General features: G+C 47.1%; 1 protein-coding gene across 2 annotated transcripts in view; it reads right to left on the bottom strand.

Moving 5' to 3' along the window:
* The window catches only part of LOC139234884 (limbin-like), a 260,436-nt gene that overhangs the window by 179,419 nt on the left and 62,077 nt on the right, over nucleotides 1–18,940 (bottom strand). For both annotated transcript variants that reach the window (XM_070865720.1, XM_070865730.1), the window contains exon 10: nucleotides 12,074–12,398. In XM_070865720.1, the coding sequence (XP_070721821.1) occupies nucleotides 12,074–12,398 (325 nt within the window). The remainder of the gene's footprint in view (nucleotides 1–12,073; nucleotides 12,399–18,940) is intronic.

The following is an 18,940-nucleotide window of genomic DNA, read 5'->3' as shown; positions in this document are numbered from 1 at the left end:
TCTGGAGATACTACATTTAATCCCCTCGTCTAAATCATTATTGTACAATGTAAACAGCTGGGGCCCCAGCACAGAACCTTGCGGTACCCCACTAGTCACTGCCTGCCATTTACTCCTACTCTTTGCTTCCTGTCTGACAACCAGTTCTCAATCCACGTCAGCACACTACCCTCAATTCCATGTGCTTTAACTTTGCACATTAATCTCTTGGCCTTCTGAAAGAAGCAAAAGAGGAAATAGCAGAGGCTCTGACCATCATTTTCCAATCCTCTCTGGCTACAGGTGCAGTGCCAGAGGACTGGAGGACTGCTAATATTGTACCTTTGTTTAAAAATGGAGAAAGGGATAGACCGAGTAATTACACGCCAATCAGCCTAACCTCGGTAGTGGGAAAATTATTGGAAAAAATCCTGACAGGATAAATCTTCATTTGTAAAGACATGGATTAATCAAAGACAGTCAGCATGGATTTGTCAAGGGAAGGTCGTGTCTCACTAACTTGATTGAATTTTTTGAGGAGGTAACGAGGAGGGTCGATGAGGGCAGTGCGTATGATGTAGTGTATATGGATTTTAGTAAAGCTTTTGATAAGGTCCCACATGGTAGACTGGTCACAAAAGTAATAGCCCATGGGATCCAGGGCAAAGTGGCAAGTTGGATCCAAAATTGGCTCGGAGGCAGGAAGCAAAGGGTAATGGTTGATGGCTGTTTTTTGATTGGAAGGCTGTATCCAGTGTGGTTCCACAGAGCTCAGCACTGGGTCCCTTGCTTTTTGTGGTAGATATCAATGACTTGAACTTAAATGTTGGTGGTATGATTAAGAAGTTTGCAGATGACACTAAAATAGGCTGCGTGGTTGATAATTAAGAAGAAAGCTGCGGACTGCAGGAAGATATCAATGTACTCGCATTGTGGGCAGAACAGTGGCAAATAGAATTCAATCCAGATAAGTGTAATGTAATGCAATTGGGGAGGTCAAACAAGGCAAAGGAATACACATTAAATGGTAGGACACTGAAAAGTGAAGAGGAACAAAGGGACCTTGGAGTGCAGGACAACAGATCCCTAAAGGTAGCAGGCCAGGTAGATAAGATGGTTAAGAAGGCATATGGAATACTTGCCTTTATTAGTCATGGCATGGAATACAAGAGTAAGGGCTTGAACTGTATAAAGCACTTGTTAGGCCACAGCTGGAGTACTGTGTGCAGTTCTGGTCTCCACTTTACAGGAAAGATGTGATTACACTGGAAAGAGTGCAGAGGAGATTTACAAGAATGTTGCCTAGACTAGAGAATTTTGGCTATGAGGAAAGATTGGAGATGCTGGGTCTGTTTTCTTTGGAACAGAGGAGGTTGAGGGGAGACCTGATTGAGGTGTATAAAATTCACCATCATAGGCAGTCCCTCAGAATCGAGAAAGACTTACTTCCACTCTTAAAATGAATCTTTAGGTGGCTGAACAGTCCAATACGAGAACCACAGTCCCTGCCACAGGCGGGACAGACAGTCGTTGAAGGAAAGGGAGAGTGGGACAAGTTTGCCGCATGCTCTTTCCGCTGCCCGCGCTGGATTTCTGCATGCACTTGGCGATGAGACTCAAGGTGCTCAGCACCCTCCCGGAAGCACTTCCTCTACTTAGGGCGGCCTTTGGCCAGGGACTCCCAGGTGTCAGTGGGGATATTGCACTTTATCAGGGAGGCTTTGAGGGTGTCCCTGTAATGTTTCCTCTTCTCACCTTTGGCTCGTTTGCTGTGAAGGAGATCCGAGTAGAGCGCTTGCTTTGGGAGTCTCATGTCTGGCATGCGAACGATGTGGACTGCCCAGCAAAGCTGATCAAGTGTGGTCAGTGCTTCAATGCTGGGCATGTTGGCCTGGTCAAGGACACTAATGTTGGTGCATCTGTCCTCCCAAGGGATTTGCAGGATCTTGTGGAGGCATCGTTGGTGGTATTTATCTAGCAACTTAAGGTGTCTACTGTACATTGTCCATGTCTCTGAGCTATACAGGAGGGCGGGTATTACTATAGCCCTGTAGACCATGAGATTGATGGCAATTTTGAGGGCCTGGTCTTCAAACACTCTTTTCATCAGGTGGCCAAAGGCTGCACTGGCGCAGTGGAGGCAGTGTTGAATCTCGTTGTCAATGTCTGCCATTGCTGATAAGAGACTCCCGAGGTATGTTAAATGGTCCATGTTGTCCAGGGTCGCGTTGTGGATCTTGATGACTGGGGAGCAGTGCTATGCGGTGAGGACAGGCTGGTGGAGGACCTTTCTCTTATGGATGCTTAGCGTAAGGCCCATGCTTTCATATGCCTCAGTAAATACATCGACTATGTCCTGGAGTTCAGCCTCTGTATATGCGCAGACGCAGACGTTATCCGCGTACTGTAGCTCGACGACAAGAGGTTGGGGTGGTCTTGGACCTGGGTTTGAGTACAGGGACAGGGAGGTGTTGCTACAGTTGTACAGGGCCTTGGTGAGGCCACACCTAGAGTATGGTGTACAGTTTTGGTCTCCTAACTTGAGGAAGGACATTTAGGGAGTGCAGCGAAGGTTCACCAGATTGATTCCCGGGATGGCGGGACTGACCTACCAAGAAAGACTGGATCAACTGGGCTTGTAGTCACTGGAGTTCAGAAGAATGAGAGGGGACCTCATGGAAACGTTTAAAATTCTGATGGGTTTAGACAGGTTAGATGCAGGAAGAATGTTCCCAATGTTGGGGAAGTCCGGAACCAGGGGTCACAGTCTAAGGATAAGGGGTAAGCCATTTAGGACCGAGATGAGGAGAAACTTCTTCACCCAGAGAGTGGTGAACCTGTGGAATTCTCTACCACAGAAAGTTGTTGAGGCCAATTCACTAAATATATTCAAAAAGGAGTTAGATGAAGTCCTTACTACTAGGGGGATCAAGGGGTATGGCGAGAAAGCAGGAATGGGGTACTGAAGTTGCATGTTCAGCCATGAACTCATTGAATGGCGGTGCAGGCTAGAAGGGCCGAATGGCCTACTCCTGCACCTATTTTCTATGTTTCTATGTTTCTATGTTTAGAGACGGCGAAGTTTGAACAGGTTCCCACTGGTTCTGTAGTTTAGTTCCACTCCAGCGGGGAGCTTGTTGACTGTGAGGTGGAGCATGGCAGCAAGGAAGATTGAGAAGATGGTTGGGGTGAAGACGCAGTCCTGTCTGACCCCGGTCCGGACCCGGATTGGGTCTGTAATGGATCCGTTGGTAAGGATCACGGTCTGCATGTCATCGTGGAGCATGCGGAGAATGGTGATGAACCTTTGGGGGCATCCGAAACGGAGGATGCTCCATAGACCCTCGTGGTTGACAGTGTCAAACGTCTTTGTAAGGTCGAAGAAGGCCATGTATAAGGGCTGGTGCTGTTCCCTGCAGTTTTCCTGCAGCTATCGCACTGCAAAAATCATATCCGTTGTGCCCCATAGGGGACGAAATCCGCACTGCGACTCCGGGAGAAGTTCCTCAGCCACGGGGAGAAGATGGTTGAGGAGGACTCTAGCGACGCCTTTCCCAGTGGCTGATAACAGGGAGATTCCTCTGTAGTTGCCGCAGTCGGACTTGTCCCCTTTTTAAAAAATGGTCAAGATTACTGCATCTCTGAGATCTCCCGGCATGCTCTCCTCCCTCCAGATAAGAGAGATGAGGTCATGTATTCACGCCAACAGTGCCTCTCCTCCATACGTCAATGTCTCAGCAGGGATTCCATCTGCTCCCGTAGCCTTGTTGTTCTTAAGCTGTCTTATGGTATTTTCTACTTCGTGCAGTGTTGGGGTTTTACTGAGGTGGTGGCAGGTAGCATGCTGCGGGATGGAGTCGAGAACACGCCAGTCAAAGGCAGAGTCTCGATTGAGGAGATCTTTGAAGTGCTCCTTCCAGCGGGCCCCGACTGCCTTGGTGTCCTTGATGAGTGTTTCCCCCTTCCTGGCCAGCAGTGCGGTGGGGCCTTGGGTGTTTGGACCGTAGGTGGCCTTGACTGCGATGAGGAATCCTCGCACACCATGGCTGTCGGCCAGCTGCTGTATCTCCTGTGCTTTCTCCACCCACCACCTGTTCTTTAGGTCCCGGGTTTTTTGTTGGACCTCAGCCTTAAGCCGTCTGTAATGCTGCTTTGCTGCTCCTGAGTTGGGTTGTTGTTTAAGGCTCAGAAATGTCCTGCGCTTGCGACCAATTAGCTCTTGGAACTCTTGATCATTCGCATCAAACCAATCCTGGTGTTTCCTGGTTGAGTGACCGAGCATCTCTTTGCAGGCATTAGTTATGGAGCCCTGGAGGGCAGACCAAGTGCTGTGGGCATTCTGTGTCTTGGGGTCATCAAGGCACGCCAGGTTAGTTGTGAGGCGCTGACTGTATAGGGCCCGGCATTAACTTTTTTGCGGCACTGCTTCTGCTGCCTCCTCCGCTTTGGGGCTATGTTGATGTCAATGATGCATCGGATTAGGCGGTGGTCCGTCCAGCAGTCGTCAGCTCCTGTCATGGTGCAGGTGATGCGCACATTCTTGAGATCCCTGGCTCGGATGATGACATAGTCAAGAAGGTACCAGTGTTTGGAGCGAGGGTGTTGACAAAATGCCTTGTATTTGTCCCTCTGGCAGAACAGGATCTTGATGATGACAGGTTCATGTTCTAGACATTTTGTCAGGAGTAGGGTACCGCTGGATTTGGCTTTCCCTACCCCCTCTCTGCCAATCACGCCTTCCCAGAGGGCTGTGTCTTTGCTGACCTTGGTGTTGAAGTCACTGAGGAGGATCAGCTTGTCATCTGCGGGGACACGGGACAGGGATTTTGAGAGGTTGGAGTAAAAACCCTCTTTGTCTCCTCTGTTGCATTGAGTGTTGGGGCGTACGCTCTTATGACTGTGGTGCATTGATTCTGGGATAGGGTGAGTTGAAGAGTCATGAGGCGTTCATTAACCCCGCAGGGGGTTCTTTGAGGCGGTCGACCAGCTCATTTTTGATGACGAAGCCGATTCTGTGGAGGCGGCGTTCTTCCTCTGGTTTCCCTTTCCAGAAGAAGGTGTAATCTCCACCTTGTTCCTTGAGCTGGCCTTCCCCTGCCCGCCAGGTCTCGCTTAGGGCAGCGATGTCGATATCAATGCGTCTAAGTTCCTGGGCAACTATGGCAGTGTGGCATTCTGGCCTGTCGCTGTTGGAGTTGTCCATGAGGGTCCTGACATTCCAGGTCCCGAACTTCATGTCAGAGGAGTGGAAGATGCTTGTGCGTGAGTTCTTTTAATGTATGAGGGGCCTGGATAGAGTGGATAGGAAGGACCCGTTTCCCTTGGCAGAGGGGTCAACAACCAGGGGGCATAGATTTCAAGTAATTGAGGGGAGGTTTATAGGAGATATGAGAGGAAATTTCTTCACCCAGAGGGTGGTAGGGGTCTGGAACTCACTGCCTGAAAGGGTGGTAGAGGCAGGAACCCACACCACATTTAAAAGATACTTGGATGAGCACTTAAAGTGCCGTAACCTACAGGGCTACGGACCAAGAAATGGAAAGTGGGATTAGGCTGGATAGCACTTGGTTGACCGGCGCGGACATGATGGGCCGAAATGGCCTCCTTCCAGGCTGTAAATTTCTATGATTAGAAAAGAATGCTGATTTTGGTGTGTGACCGATTAACATACGACTGACTAAAATTAAGTGTAACATGGCTCGTGTTTGCTCTGTGAAAAGCCTCCAAATACTGAAAGACGTCACAGCTCAATGAATTTGGCACCCTGTGCGTTGGGACATTCAAGATAATTCTCTCGATTCAGCAAGGCATGCTCCAGCATGTAAGGCTTAATTAGTGATACAAAAGCAAAATACTGCGGATGCTGGAATCGGAAATAAAAACAGAAAAAGCTGGAAATACTCAGCAGGTCAGGCAGCATCTGTGGCAGCATGTCTCTACAGATGCTGCCTGACCTGTTGTCTATTGCCAGCATTTTCTGTTTTAATGAGTGATAGTTGTGCAACTGTGACTTGAAAACTGTCAATGAAGTTTGTTTTATCAAAAGTCATTACAAGGTGGAAAAGTGTTTTCACTGCAGTGACTGACAATATGGGATGAATTGCTCTGGTGCTAGCTGTGTACAGTGGCATTATAAACAGATTTGTTTGAAAGTGAACCATCTACTAATGGCACAAAAATTAATTACTGGACACTTCTGATAACTGATGCTATATTATGCAACATTTACTATAACACAAAATAATCTCTCCCAAAGATAGTGTTGTAATAAAGGTAGAGATATCATTTGTTTTAATACGTATAAAAGACATACGCAATCTCAGGTGCGTACGTATGTTGTGAAGTAAAACTTTGCTGGAAAGAATTACTCCCGTCACGTACATTGAAAAAATTGTACAATCCTAACAAGCAAGATAACAAAATAGAGATACACACACACAGCATGGTTATTTAAAAAATCCATAGCTTCAACTTCAACTTCAATGGGGCTTTGTTTCCTGTCAAACCAATCTGGCTTTTCCCTCAAAGCAAAACCACTTTCACCAGTCAGCAAGAAAGCCACTCTAATCCACATCCACAAAGAGAATTGTTACTTTCAGAGATGTGGATTTGAACTAAGGTCAGAGAAAGAAAACAAAAAAGTCTGCACAACTGATGGTCACAAAATAACGTCTCAATTTGTACACACATGAAGCCGGTGAGCTGCAGATACCAGCTGAACAACCGCAGGCAACTCGCTGGTGAAGACAATTTCAATTGTGGGCTGCTGTTTTGCAGGTAATGGCCCGGAGGTAATCCTTGGGGCGGGGGTGATCTGGAGGGAGGACGACGATTGGGAGTTGGGGTGGGCGGGGGGGGGGGGGGGGAGCTAGCGACTGGGAGGACCGAAGCAATCGGAAGAGGGAGGATGGCCATCGGGAGGGGCATGGGGGGATTGGGGGAAGCGGTGGCCAAAAGCGGTCCATGGTTTTAATGTGGAGCCAGATGAAGCACTCCTGTACCTCCAGTCTCCACGTTCACGTAGGTATTTTTGACAAAACTTACCTTTTCGGGGGTGGTCTGCACTACTTTTAAGGACCACCAGTTAGGTTGCATAAAGACCTGGTTCTCCTGAGCACAGCTGGCCCAGTTGAGCATGCAAGAAAATGGATGGAAAGGGGCACGAGCTGCTGGAGTCCAGTGAAGCCCCATGCCAAGAAAAACAATCAGTAAAATATGTATAATGTAAGATGTAATATTAGACTGGGTGGTCTAAAATTTTACTTGGTGTACCTGGGAGCAGGGAAGGACTTTGTCAGGCTTTTCTTCAGAAAATTAAATTCGAGTAAAGATTTGAAGGAATATATTATGGGGGAGAAATTGGGTGCATTTGCGCTAATGGGATGCAAATGACTTTGCGATAGGGCGTGGCGCCGCTAACAACTCCCGCTAAATTTGGCTCCATTAACACCTCAATTGGGTTTCGCTCCCTGAAGTTGTGCCGGGGAATAACAGCGACAGCTTCAGGGGACGTGTACTCAGTGGCCGGCCGCTACTGGGGCAATATTTAAAGGGGAGGTAGCTGGTTGCTGCTGAAATAAACCTCCCGTTTCGCTTCTCACTCAGTTGGTACTTCGGTCGTGGCGTCGGTACCCCGATCGCTCAGCACAGCACTCTGCTTGAGCGCCAGGATGACCACGTGGCACCCCTGCTCCCTGGTTGTCCAGCTGGGTGGGTTCCCATTAGGCAGAGTATGCAGCTTGGGCCCTTCCTTTAAATCAGAGAACAGGCCCGCATACGTGGCAACGCTACATAGCCCAGTGTACAGCACTGCTGAGCTATGGGCCCCGCTCCCACCCCAGGAAGGAAGTTCTTTCTTTCGGGGGTGGTAACCCCAATTTATCAGGAGGGGCAAGACTTCTGCGTCTGGCGCAAAGTCTCACGCCTCGCGAGTGCTATTTCTAGGCTTACGTTACTAGAAATAACTTGAAGATCTATGCGCCATTTTCCCGTTCTACGCTTTTTTATTTCCTTGTGAATATATAAGTGGAAAAGTAATTTTGTTGTACCTCTGGACTTTCCTCTGTATGGACAGAAAACCCAACATTGCGTGGGCCTCGGGCCTATCCGTTTGGGCACAGGCATTCCCTATGCCTAGTTCACACTGGCAGGCCAGTGCAAACCAACTTCTATCCCATCATCTCTTCCTGATCAACAGCAATCAACTTTTTTAGGACAGCACCTGGAGTAGCTTGCTCCAAAATGTCAGCAACTGCACCATCACATTAACCAGTGTGGAAAGATACAATGCAGACTTTTACAATGCTGGTTTAAAATCATCACAGTTGCCAGCCACATACTTGTACCCTCCATAGTAAGTGTCTTGCAAGACATGTTACCATGGTGATAGTAGATTTTTGATTTTACAATGACGTTCTGAAGGGACAGATTCAAAACTAACTTGGGTCGAAATTCACCTCCGCTCGAAACAGCGCAGACCTACCATTTTCAAAGTCTTCTGGGTGCCGCAATGGATGCAGCAGCCTATCCGGAGAAATTCAGATCCTCAAACTTTTTTTTCCAAGTGGGGCAGAAGTGGCCTCATCATGGGGGCGGAAGTGAGGGGTGGAGCGGAGTGGCTGTCACTAGCGGGGCGGAGGTTGGGGCAGGACTGAGTCTCCGCCACCGTCACTCATCAGCACCACGCCGATGATGTTATCGTGCTGGCTCTCAATATGTCTCTCCCCTTCAACTAAAGGGTAGAGTTGCTGCGAGCTCTGCATCTTTTTCAGTTAGGTCCACTGGGCCACCAGGGAGGGTTTCGGCCGGGCCAGCGGCCTGGCAACCAAGAGGGGATGCCGGGTTGCCTGTTGGTGGCCCGGTCGAACCCCGGAGCATAATTGTCGGTCTGACCTGGCAGTCGGCCGACAAAAAAAAAAATGGCATTGGTGTCAGCGTCACCGCCCCTTTAAGGGCGGCCGCGGCCCCAACCAGCAAGGAATGCTCCGATACAGAAAGCTGTTGGTGGCACCGATCGGCGGCCGGGAGACTTCAGCAGGTGAATTTTCCTCCCGGGGCGGCTCCATTGCAGTGCGCGCTCTGATGACGTCTTTAAGACTCATCTGCAGGAGCGGGGCGGACCGTCGCACCGCAGCACAAAGCCCCGGGGTGAATTTAGCGAGTGTTGGCCAAGCCGCTGCAAGTCAGCGGCCATTCGGCACCGCCCTGTGGCCACTGCTTTCAGGAGGCCAGAGGCCTCATCGGGAGGCTGAATTTCGGCCCCATACTCTTTGACCATGGCTTTGGTCACCTCCCCAAAAATTTCCCCTTTTCAAAGGTCATGTAGCACCTTGGAAGGTTTATGCTGTCATAAAAGTTGATGGCTGCTAAAACTGCCCTGCAAGTGGAAGTTGTTGCAGGACCTACAACATTCAGTTTTACAAAAATAAATGCCGTAAAAAAAATCTATGCTGGCTAGCATGCACTCTTCAAATGGATTCTCCCAGTCTCACACCATTGTACATCCATATTATCACTGCTGTTTATAGAACACATACAGGGGTTAAGTATTTCCATTTGTTGGCTTGCCCATACATTAACATCCCTTTTCAAAATGCACATGCATTTGAATGTATAATATTATTGTTCAACATAAACTAAGCAGCAACACACTATTTATGCATCACTGCCCTTTGAGATTATTCTATAAACACAAAACATTAGAGACAGACATTGCTAAACAGCTGCAAAATAATAAAGCGCAAATTTGTATATAAAAAGCATCATTTAGCAAAGCATTGAAAATGAATTCCATCAGGTTCCGCATAGTTCTTATTCTGAATCACCAGCTACTTCCATCCATTCGACATTAAGACAGGATCTGACAAGACCTCCTCAGATGCAGGGACCATGGCAAAATAGACCGGGGTGCGTGTTTATTTCTAAAATCCATGCACATTTATTTTTGTGTTCTTTTATGTGGATTTTGCAGGAACTAGCCTTCTATTCTGAAAGGTCGTGGCCACATTCAATAAAATAAATGCAGCTCTTTTGACATTTAGCGGCAAAAGATCATGTGAAAGTGAAGGGAAACATTCTGAATGCTTTGCCAAGCATATTATCACAGGCTGTTCCTAAAAACCCTGCAGCAATGTACAGAAACACATATGTTTCTAACACTCATTACCCTAGCAGCTCTTTGACCATGACAAGCCCTTGCAGCAAAATTGAACAGAAATAATGTGAAAACCGAGTCCACTGAGGGTAGTAGAGTTTAAATGTGTTGGGTAGATTCCTGTTGACTTATCATCTTTTGATTTCAACAATTTTTGCAATGCAGTAACCTAACCTTACTGGGCTGTATAGGCTTTAAACCTTGTTTAGCAGGCCAGCCTGTGTGTGTTAATATACTAACTTCTTACATGTAAACCTTCGACTGGAAGAGTACATGCAGTGCTTTATCTTCAGATAAGTCACATTAGAAAAAAAGATGTGCATTTATATAGCAACTTTCATGACCACCGGACGTCTCAAAGCGCATTATAGCCAATGAAGTACTTTTTTGAAGTGTAGTCACTGTTGTAACGTAGGAAATGCAGCAGCCAATTTGCACACAAGCAAGCTCCCACAAACAGCAATGTGATAATGACCAGATAAACTGTTTTTGTTATGTTGATTGAGGGATAAATATTGGCTAGGACGCCGTGGAAGGCTCCCCTGCACTTCTTCGAAATAGTGCCATGCAACCTTTTACATCCACTTGGGAGAGCGAAAGACAGCACCATCCGACAGTGCAGCTCCCTCAGCACTGCACTGGAGTGTCAGCCTAGATTTTTCTATACAAGTCACTGGAATGGGACTTGAACCCACAACTTCCTGACTCAGAGGAAGAGTACTGTTAGCCTGTTAAAAATGAAATGGATTCAAACTATCTGAATGACTATAGACCAGATGGTCTAACATCAGTTGTAGGCAAAGTCAGAATCCACAAATCAAGATAAAGTTAGTGAATAGAATCCTCCAATTCTGGCCTCTTGTGCATCCTCGATTTCTATCGCCCCCACCACTGGCGGCCGTGCCTTTGGCTGCTTCATCCCTGGGCTCTGGAATTCCCTCCCTAAACATTTCTTTCCTCTTTTGTCTGATACGGATCCTATGAAACATCTTGGGACATTTTACTAAATTAAAGACACTATATTGTTGTTGTTGTTGTTGTTATTGTTGTTAAAAATTCAGATCTACGGTAGATACCTTCACAGGTTCAGTGGCTCCTGTAAGTGGATCCCACATTCCCCGAGGTGATTCATGTCGCCCAATATCTACTTATACAATCGTATAACCCAGGAATGTAATAATAGTACAAGGATGCTGGAGGATTGCCAGAGTCCAAAGAACTGTATTCCAGCATCGGAAAGGCTGAACACAGAAGCACAATTGGAGGAGGAATTATTTAGTACAAGTACTCATTCTGGCCAAAGTGGAATTTTCCACGCAGCAGTAATTTGGTGATAAAATTACCAAGATTCCAACTACAGGTACAGCGTCGAGAATCCAGAAGTCTCGGGACCGAGGTCGCTCCGGATTCCGTGTATTTCCTGACTTTGCAACGTCTTTCTGACATCCCAAGTCTGAAAACGCCTGGGTCAAGATGGGAGGGTGGGGGCTGGGGGTCGGCCCAAGGCGGGGGCGAGGTTGGTGGCGGCAGGGAGGGGGAGGGGGGGTCGGCCCGATTCGGGGGTGGGGTCGGCGGTGGCCCGAGGCCGGGGAGAGATCAGTGGTGGCCCGAGGTGTGGATCCGGATTCCGGAACATTTTCCAGATTCTGGACAACCCCGCCACGGATCGCCCCGGTGTCTGGATTCTGAAACAGTACGGATTCTGGAACTCCGGATTCTCAATGCTGTACCTGGTATAAGGTTCTTGGTTTTTTTTGTAAAATATAATTCCCGATGGCTAAACTCCCTCTAGAAAATGTTCCATTTCTGAGAAATATGTCAAAAGTGGATTCATATTCCAATGAATATCACCATCAGGAGTTTATTTGCCACACAGTTTTATCCCTTTCTCTGTATTGAGTCTTGCTAAAGGACAGAACACTAGGAAATGCCTTGACATACCTTGTCATCCATATTCTGAGAGAGTAACTCAGCCTCTTCCTCCTCTTGTCTCTGCCTCCTATAAAGAGCTTCCATTTTCTCTCTGGTCTCTTGATTACTTTGAGCTGCTAATGTAGCCATCATCCCGTCATGCTCCAGACATAACCTGCCCTCCATCTCCTCAAACTGTTCTCTGAAGACAGTGCTTAACCTTTCCTCTGAAAGGGGTGAAAGGACTCTCTCCCGTTTAAAGTTCCTGAGCAACAACACAATGGCGTTGATGTTCAGTCTTTTTCGATTATATTCCAGTTCTGTTTCCACTTGTATTGCATTCGATACATGTAAGCTGCAAAACAGAAATTGAAAGTTATGTGGTCTCTAATTAATGTAGTCGGGAATGAGACAAGAACAACGTTTTAGATAAAAAGAGAAATCACTAATGCTGGAAATCGAAAGTATAACCAGAAAGTAGAGGAAATTCACAGCAGACTTCTTAATAATTCATTTATTTTGAAGGTTACTTCTGTAAGAGTGTACAACCAGTGACTCATGCCATTACAGATTGAATTCATGACAGGCCGAGTCTCCAACTAGAGCTAACACAAGTACGACGGTTTCATTCTTTCTAACTAAACTAGATGGATGTCAGAAATGGTATTGATTAGTGTTTGCTTTGAATTCATTTCAAGCATTCATCGACAATGGGCTGAATTCTGCGTGGACTTATTATGACATAATGCTTTTGTTGTTGATTGTAGTGTGAAGTGAATGTGGAGCGAGTGGTCCTCTGGTGTGTCAGTCACTCTTTCAGTGCCAGGAGTGGGGCTCATTGAGACATTTTTGTGTTGTCAGCTTTAAATTTCACACCAGAGTCTCAGTTGAACTGGACCATTTGTTGATTTTTTTTGTAAGAAAATAGTCTTGCAACCAAAAAGAAGTTTCTCCACAAACCTTCGGTAGTCACCAAAACCTCAATATTGAGGCAAAAATTCACCATAGAGAATGTGCAACCCAGAAATATCTAAATACTTTTCATATTAATTAGCATATATAAAATGCAAATGTTTTTTAATTTTTTAGTATATAGATTAGGCTTTTAAATCAAGAATAGGGGGTGGAGAAAGCACAGGAGGTTCAGCAGCTGGCCGACAGCCATGATATGCAAGGATTCTTCACCGCAGTCAAGTCCATCTACGGCCCAAGCACCCAAGGCCCCACCCCACTGCTGGCCAAGAACGGGGAGACACTCATCAAGGACACCGAGGCAGTCAGGACCCGCTGGAAGGAGCACTTCAAAGATCTCCTTAACCGAGACTCTGCCTTTGACACGAGTGTTCTCAACTCCATCCCGCAGCATGCTACCCGCCACCAGCTCAGCAAAACCCCAGCCCTGCACAAGGTAGAAAAGGCCATCCGTCAGCTCAAGAACAACAAGACAATGGTAGCGGATGAAATCCCCGCTGAGGCACTAAAGTATGGCCAAGAGGCACTATTGGCCTGAATGCATGACCTCATCTCTCTCATCTGGAGGGAGGAGAGCATGCCGGGAGATCTGAGAGGTGCAGTAATCGTGACCATCTTTAAAAAAGGGGACAAGTCCGACTGCGGCAACTACAAAGGAATCTCCGTTATCAGCCACTGGGACGGTCATCGCTAGAATCCTCCTCAACTGCCTTCTCCCTGTGGCTGAGGAGGGTACAAAGGACATGATCTTTACAGCACGACAACTGCAAGAGGAAATGCAGGGAACAGCACCAACGCTGGTAGATGGCCGCCTTTGACCTTACAAAGGCAATTGACACTGTTAACCATGAAGGACTATGGAGCATCCTCCTCCGTTTCAGCTGCCCCCAAAGGTTTGTCGCGATCCTCCGCCTGCTCCACGACTACATTCAAGCCGTAATCCTTACCAATGGATCCATTACAGACCCAATTCACGTCCGGACCGTGGTCAAGCAGGGCTGCATCATCGCGCCAACCGTCTTCTCGATCTTCCTCGCTGCAATGCTCCACCTCACACTCAAGAAGCTCCCCGCTGGAGTGAAACTAAACTACAGAACCAGTGGGAACCTGTTCAACCTTCGTCGCCTCCAGGCCAGATCCAAGATCATCCTTTCCTCTGTCATCGAGCTACAGTACACAGAAGATGCTTGCGTCTACACACATTCAGAGGCTGAACTCCAAGTCATCGTCAACATCTTCAGCGAGGTGTACGAAAGCATGGGCCTCATACTAAACATCCGTAAGACAAAGGTCCTCCACCAACCTGACCTCGCCACACAGCACTGCCCCCCAGTCATCAAGGTCCATGGTGCGGCCCTGGACAACCTGGACCATTTTCCATACTTTGGGAGCCTATTATCAGCAACAATGAGGTTCAACACTGCATCCAGTGCGCCAGCGCGGGCTTCAGCCACCTGAGGAAGAGAGTGTTCGAAGATCAGGCCCTCAAATCTGGAACCAAGCTTATGGCCTACAGGGCTGTAGTGATATCCGCTCTCTTGTATGGTTCAGAGATGTGGACCATATACATTAGACACCTCAAATCGCTGAAGAAATACCACCAACGATGTCTCCACAAGATCCTGCAAATCCCCTGGGAGGACAGATGCACCAACGTTAGTGTCCTCGATCAAGCCAACATCCCCAGCATCGAAGCACTGACCACACTCGACCAGCTCTGTTGGGCAGGTCACATTGTTCGCATGCCTGACACAAGAATCCCAAAGCAAGCGTTCTACTTGTAACTTCTACATGGCCAGCGAGCCTCAGGTGGGCAGAGGAAACATTTCAAGGACACTCTCAAAGCCTCCTTGATGAAATGCAACATCCTCACCGACACCTGGGAGGCCCTGGCCAAAGACCACCCTAAGTGGAGGAAGAGCAGCTAGGAGGGCGCTGAGCACCTCGAGTCTCATCGCCGAGAACATGCAGAAAACAAGTGCAGGCAGCGGAAGGAGCGTGCGGCAAACCAGACTCCCCGCCCACCCTTTCCTTCAATCACTGTCTGTCCCACCTGTGACAGAGACTGTAATTCCCGTATTGGACTGTACAGCCACCTGAGAACTCACTTTTAGAGTGGAAGCAAATCTTCTTCGATTTCGAGGACTGCCTATGAGGATGATGATGAAATCATGAGTCTAGGATTTTGTGCACACCGGGCCGTAAATTGCGGTCTCTCCATGTGCGTACGATGTGCATGTGTCTAAACCCGGCACTTGCAATCTGTCACAATTTATTTTGCAAGTTGTGCACCTCCCCAGGAGAAGGGCCTTCGCCGGCAGAGATTTGGGCTACATGCCCAACTCTTGCCCAGCAAATGTCCTTTCAACTCTTATGCATGGTAAAAACAGGCGTAAGGCCTGATTTAACCAGCATAAGAGTTTTAAAAGATAAAGAAATAAATGTTATTACTTATTTTTATATTAAAAACCCTGCCCATAAAGGTAAGTTTAAGCTTAACACTATTAAAACACTTTTAAATTTCAAAAATGTATTTTTTTTAATAAAACATTGAATTTAATTTAATTGCTATTACTTAGAAAAATGTGAAGTGTTTTTTTTTGTTTTTAGAGGTTTTCTCATTGATAGTAATGGGAGCTCCGAACTCCCATTACTGTGAATGAGAATACTACATTGCGATTGGTGGTCCAGGCCCACGTGATCCCAGGAAGTGCTTACGCTCCTGGGATGTATGGGCCTCTGCGCTGGGCTGCGCATCTAGGCCTCGGAGCGTAAGTGTTCGTTCCTCCGGAAACACCAAGTACTTTCGTAAATAGTTTTTCGGTCGGAACATCTGCCTGCGGGAAGCCTCCCGCAATTCTTGGCCCAATATTTTGGTACATCAATGAGAAAATAGTTAACTCATGAATGGCATTATCTATTCTAGACAAAGAGAGGTACCGGACAGACGGACAATGAAGAGAGGAGGGAAAAGAGACAGAGAGAGGATGAAAGACAAAAGACATGAGGTTGATCAGTACCAAATTGCTAAAAATGTACTGTCTCGATGTTATTCACCATTGCTACTCAAACACAAGGGCGCTCATTCAATAGCTATGTGCACTCACTGAAAATGATGTCAAACTAACTTAGGAAAATATTTTGTCAGTACAGTATGACCTTTTACTGTTGCATAAAAGCTCCGAAATGAAATGCAACACATTTTATGGTGTGGGTTAGCTTTTACTGGCAAATGTGCTTTATTTAAAGGACTGCTGGAGGAGATTTGATCCTTCAGGTCATTAGAGTTGAAATATTGCATGAGGAATGCCACTGCATTAATGAACCAGATGCCACCACATGTCAGCCCAACAGGATTGTAAGAACCTCATTCCGCAGAGTCTAAATAGAAGGATCTTTGCTCTTAAAAAACGAAATAAATAGCTGCTGCATATAGAGGGAAGCAAATCCATGTACAAAAGCAAATAAAGATAAAAAAGCAAGTAAATAATTAAGTTAAGAGGCCATGCACTCTATACAGCAGAGCAGCAATAACAATTGCAATTACAAGTTTGTAACAATCAAAGACATGCAAAAGTTTCAGCACAGAAGATGGGGATATGGCCATCACATCTGTGCCGATGTTAGTTCTGGCATCAGGCTCAAACATCTGAGGCAAGGTTCAATCAATCAACATTGTCAAGAGATGATATAAACTAAGGCAAGAGGTATCGTACTGAGAGTCCCGAAAAGCCAATAAATACTGAGGCCCTATATTACCAAGAGGTAGTTGGGACCAGGATAGTTTGTCATGGTTTTTACACCAGGAGAAATCTCAATCATAAATTTCAGAGCTTCCACACCTGTATGAAAATGCAAACACAAAAAGATGAAAATGGGTAAACAATAATATGAAGAGGGGAAAGGTCAGATGTGGCCAGTGCAGTTCTTGGGCAGGTCTCTCCCACCTCATGCACTGAAATAGAGAGCAACAGAAAAGTGCAGAGCCCTCCAAAACCCCAGGACCATGTCAGGTCCCAGGCCGGACCTAAAAAAAATATTATGAATGGCAGCATCAGCCACTCCTGATATACAATAATTTGAATGGGGAGCCCATTAATGAATACATTTAAATTGAGATGGATGAAAGGAATATATAATTCTCCTTCATTGCACTGCCATCCACAATTGCTTCTTCCACACTGAACAAGGTGGTATTATCGCCTGTCGAGATAGAGAGTGAGAGAGCTCCAATTAAATGTTTCATCTTGATCTCTAGTAGGAGCTGCAGCGAGCCCGACAACACAAAGAAAGGAACAGAAAGAACTTGCATTCATATAGAGTGTTTCATGACCTTAGGATGTCCCAAAGCATTTTACAACCAATGAAGAACTATTTTTGAAATGTAGTCATTGTTGTAATGTAGTACCCTACGGGGCACAACAGACATGATCTTTGCAGCGCAACAGTTGCAGGAAAAATGCAGGGAGCAGCACCAGCCCTTATAGGTGGCCTTTTTCAATCTTACAAAGGCCTTTGACACTGTCAACCGTGAGGGTCTATGGAGCGTCCTCCTCCGTTTCGGATGCCCCCAAAAGTTTGTCAGCATCCTTTGCCTGCTTCACGATGATGTGCAGGCCATGATCCTTACCAACGGATCCATTACAGACCCAATCCACGTCCGGACCGGGGTCAAACAGGGCTGTGTCATCGCTCCAACCCTCTTCTCAATCTTCCTCACCGCCATGCTCCACCTCACAATCAACAAGCTCCCCGCTGGAGTGGAACTAAACTACAGAACCAGTGGGAAGCTGTTTAACCTACGCCGCCTCCAGGCCAGGTCCAAGATCACCCCAACCTCTGTCGTTGAGCTGCAGTATGCGGACGACGCCTGCGTCTGCGCACATTCAGATGCTGAACTCCAGGATATAGTCAATGTATTCACTGAGGCATATGAAAGCATGGGCCTTACGCTTAACACCCGTAAGCCAAAGGTCCTCCACCAGCCTGTCACCGTCGCTCAGCACTGCCCTCCAATCATCAAGATCCACGGCATGGCCCTGGACAACGTGGATCATTTCCCATATCTCGGGAGTCTCTTATCAACAAAGGCAGACATTGATGCGGAGGTTCAACATCGCCTTCAGTGCGCCAGTGCAGCCTTCGTCCATCTGAGGAAAAGAGTGTTTGAAGACCAGGCCCTCAACTCTATCATCAAGCTCATGGTCTACAGGGCTGTAGTAATATCCGCCCTCCTGTATGGATCTGAGGCATGGACGATGTATAGAGATATATCACCAACGATGTCTCCGCAAGATCCTGCAAATCCCCTGGGAGGACAGGCGCACCAACATCAGTGTCCTCAACCAGGCTAATATCCCCAGTATTGAAGCACTGACCACACTCGATCAGCTTCGCTGGGCAGGCCACATAGTTCGCATGCCAGATACGAAACTCCCTAAGCAAATGCCTTATGCAAAGCTCCTTCAGGTAAACGAGCCAAAGGAGGTCAGCGGAAATGTTATAAGGACACCCTCAAAGCCTCCCTGGTAAAGTGCGATATCACCACTGACACCTGGGAGACCCTGGCCGAAGACCGCCCGAGGTGGAGAAAGTACATCCAGGAGAGCGTTGAGCTCTTCGAGTCTCAACGCAAAGAGCATGAAGAGGCCAAGCGCAGGCAGCGGAAGGAGCGCGCGGCAAACCAGCCCCACCGACTCCTTCCCTTGACAAATGACTGTCCCACCTGTAACAGGATCTGTGGCTCTCATATCAGACTGCTCAGCCATCAAAGAACTCACTTTGGGAGTGGAAGCAAGTCTTCCTCGATTCCGAGGGATTGCCTATGATGATGATGATGTAGGGAAACACCACAGCCAATTTGCATATGGCCAGATGCCACGAACTGCAATGTGATAATGACCCGATGTCAAGTGATGTTGGATG

The sequence above is a fragment of the Pristiophorus japonicus genome, chromosome 2 (assembly GCF_044704955.1).
Source record: "Pristiophorus japonicus isolate sPriJap1 chromosome 2, sPriJap1.hap1, whole genome shotgun sequence".
NCBI lineage: Eukaryota > Metazoa > Chordata > Chondrichthyes > Pristiophoridae > Pristiophorus > Pristiophorus japonicus.
This window is presented reverse-complemented; position numbering and strand designations above follow the sequence as displayed.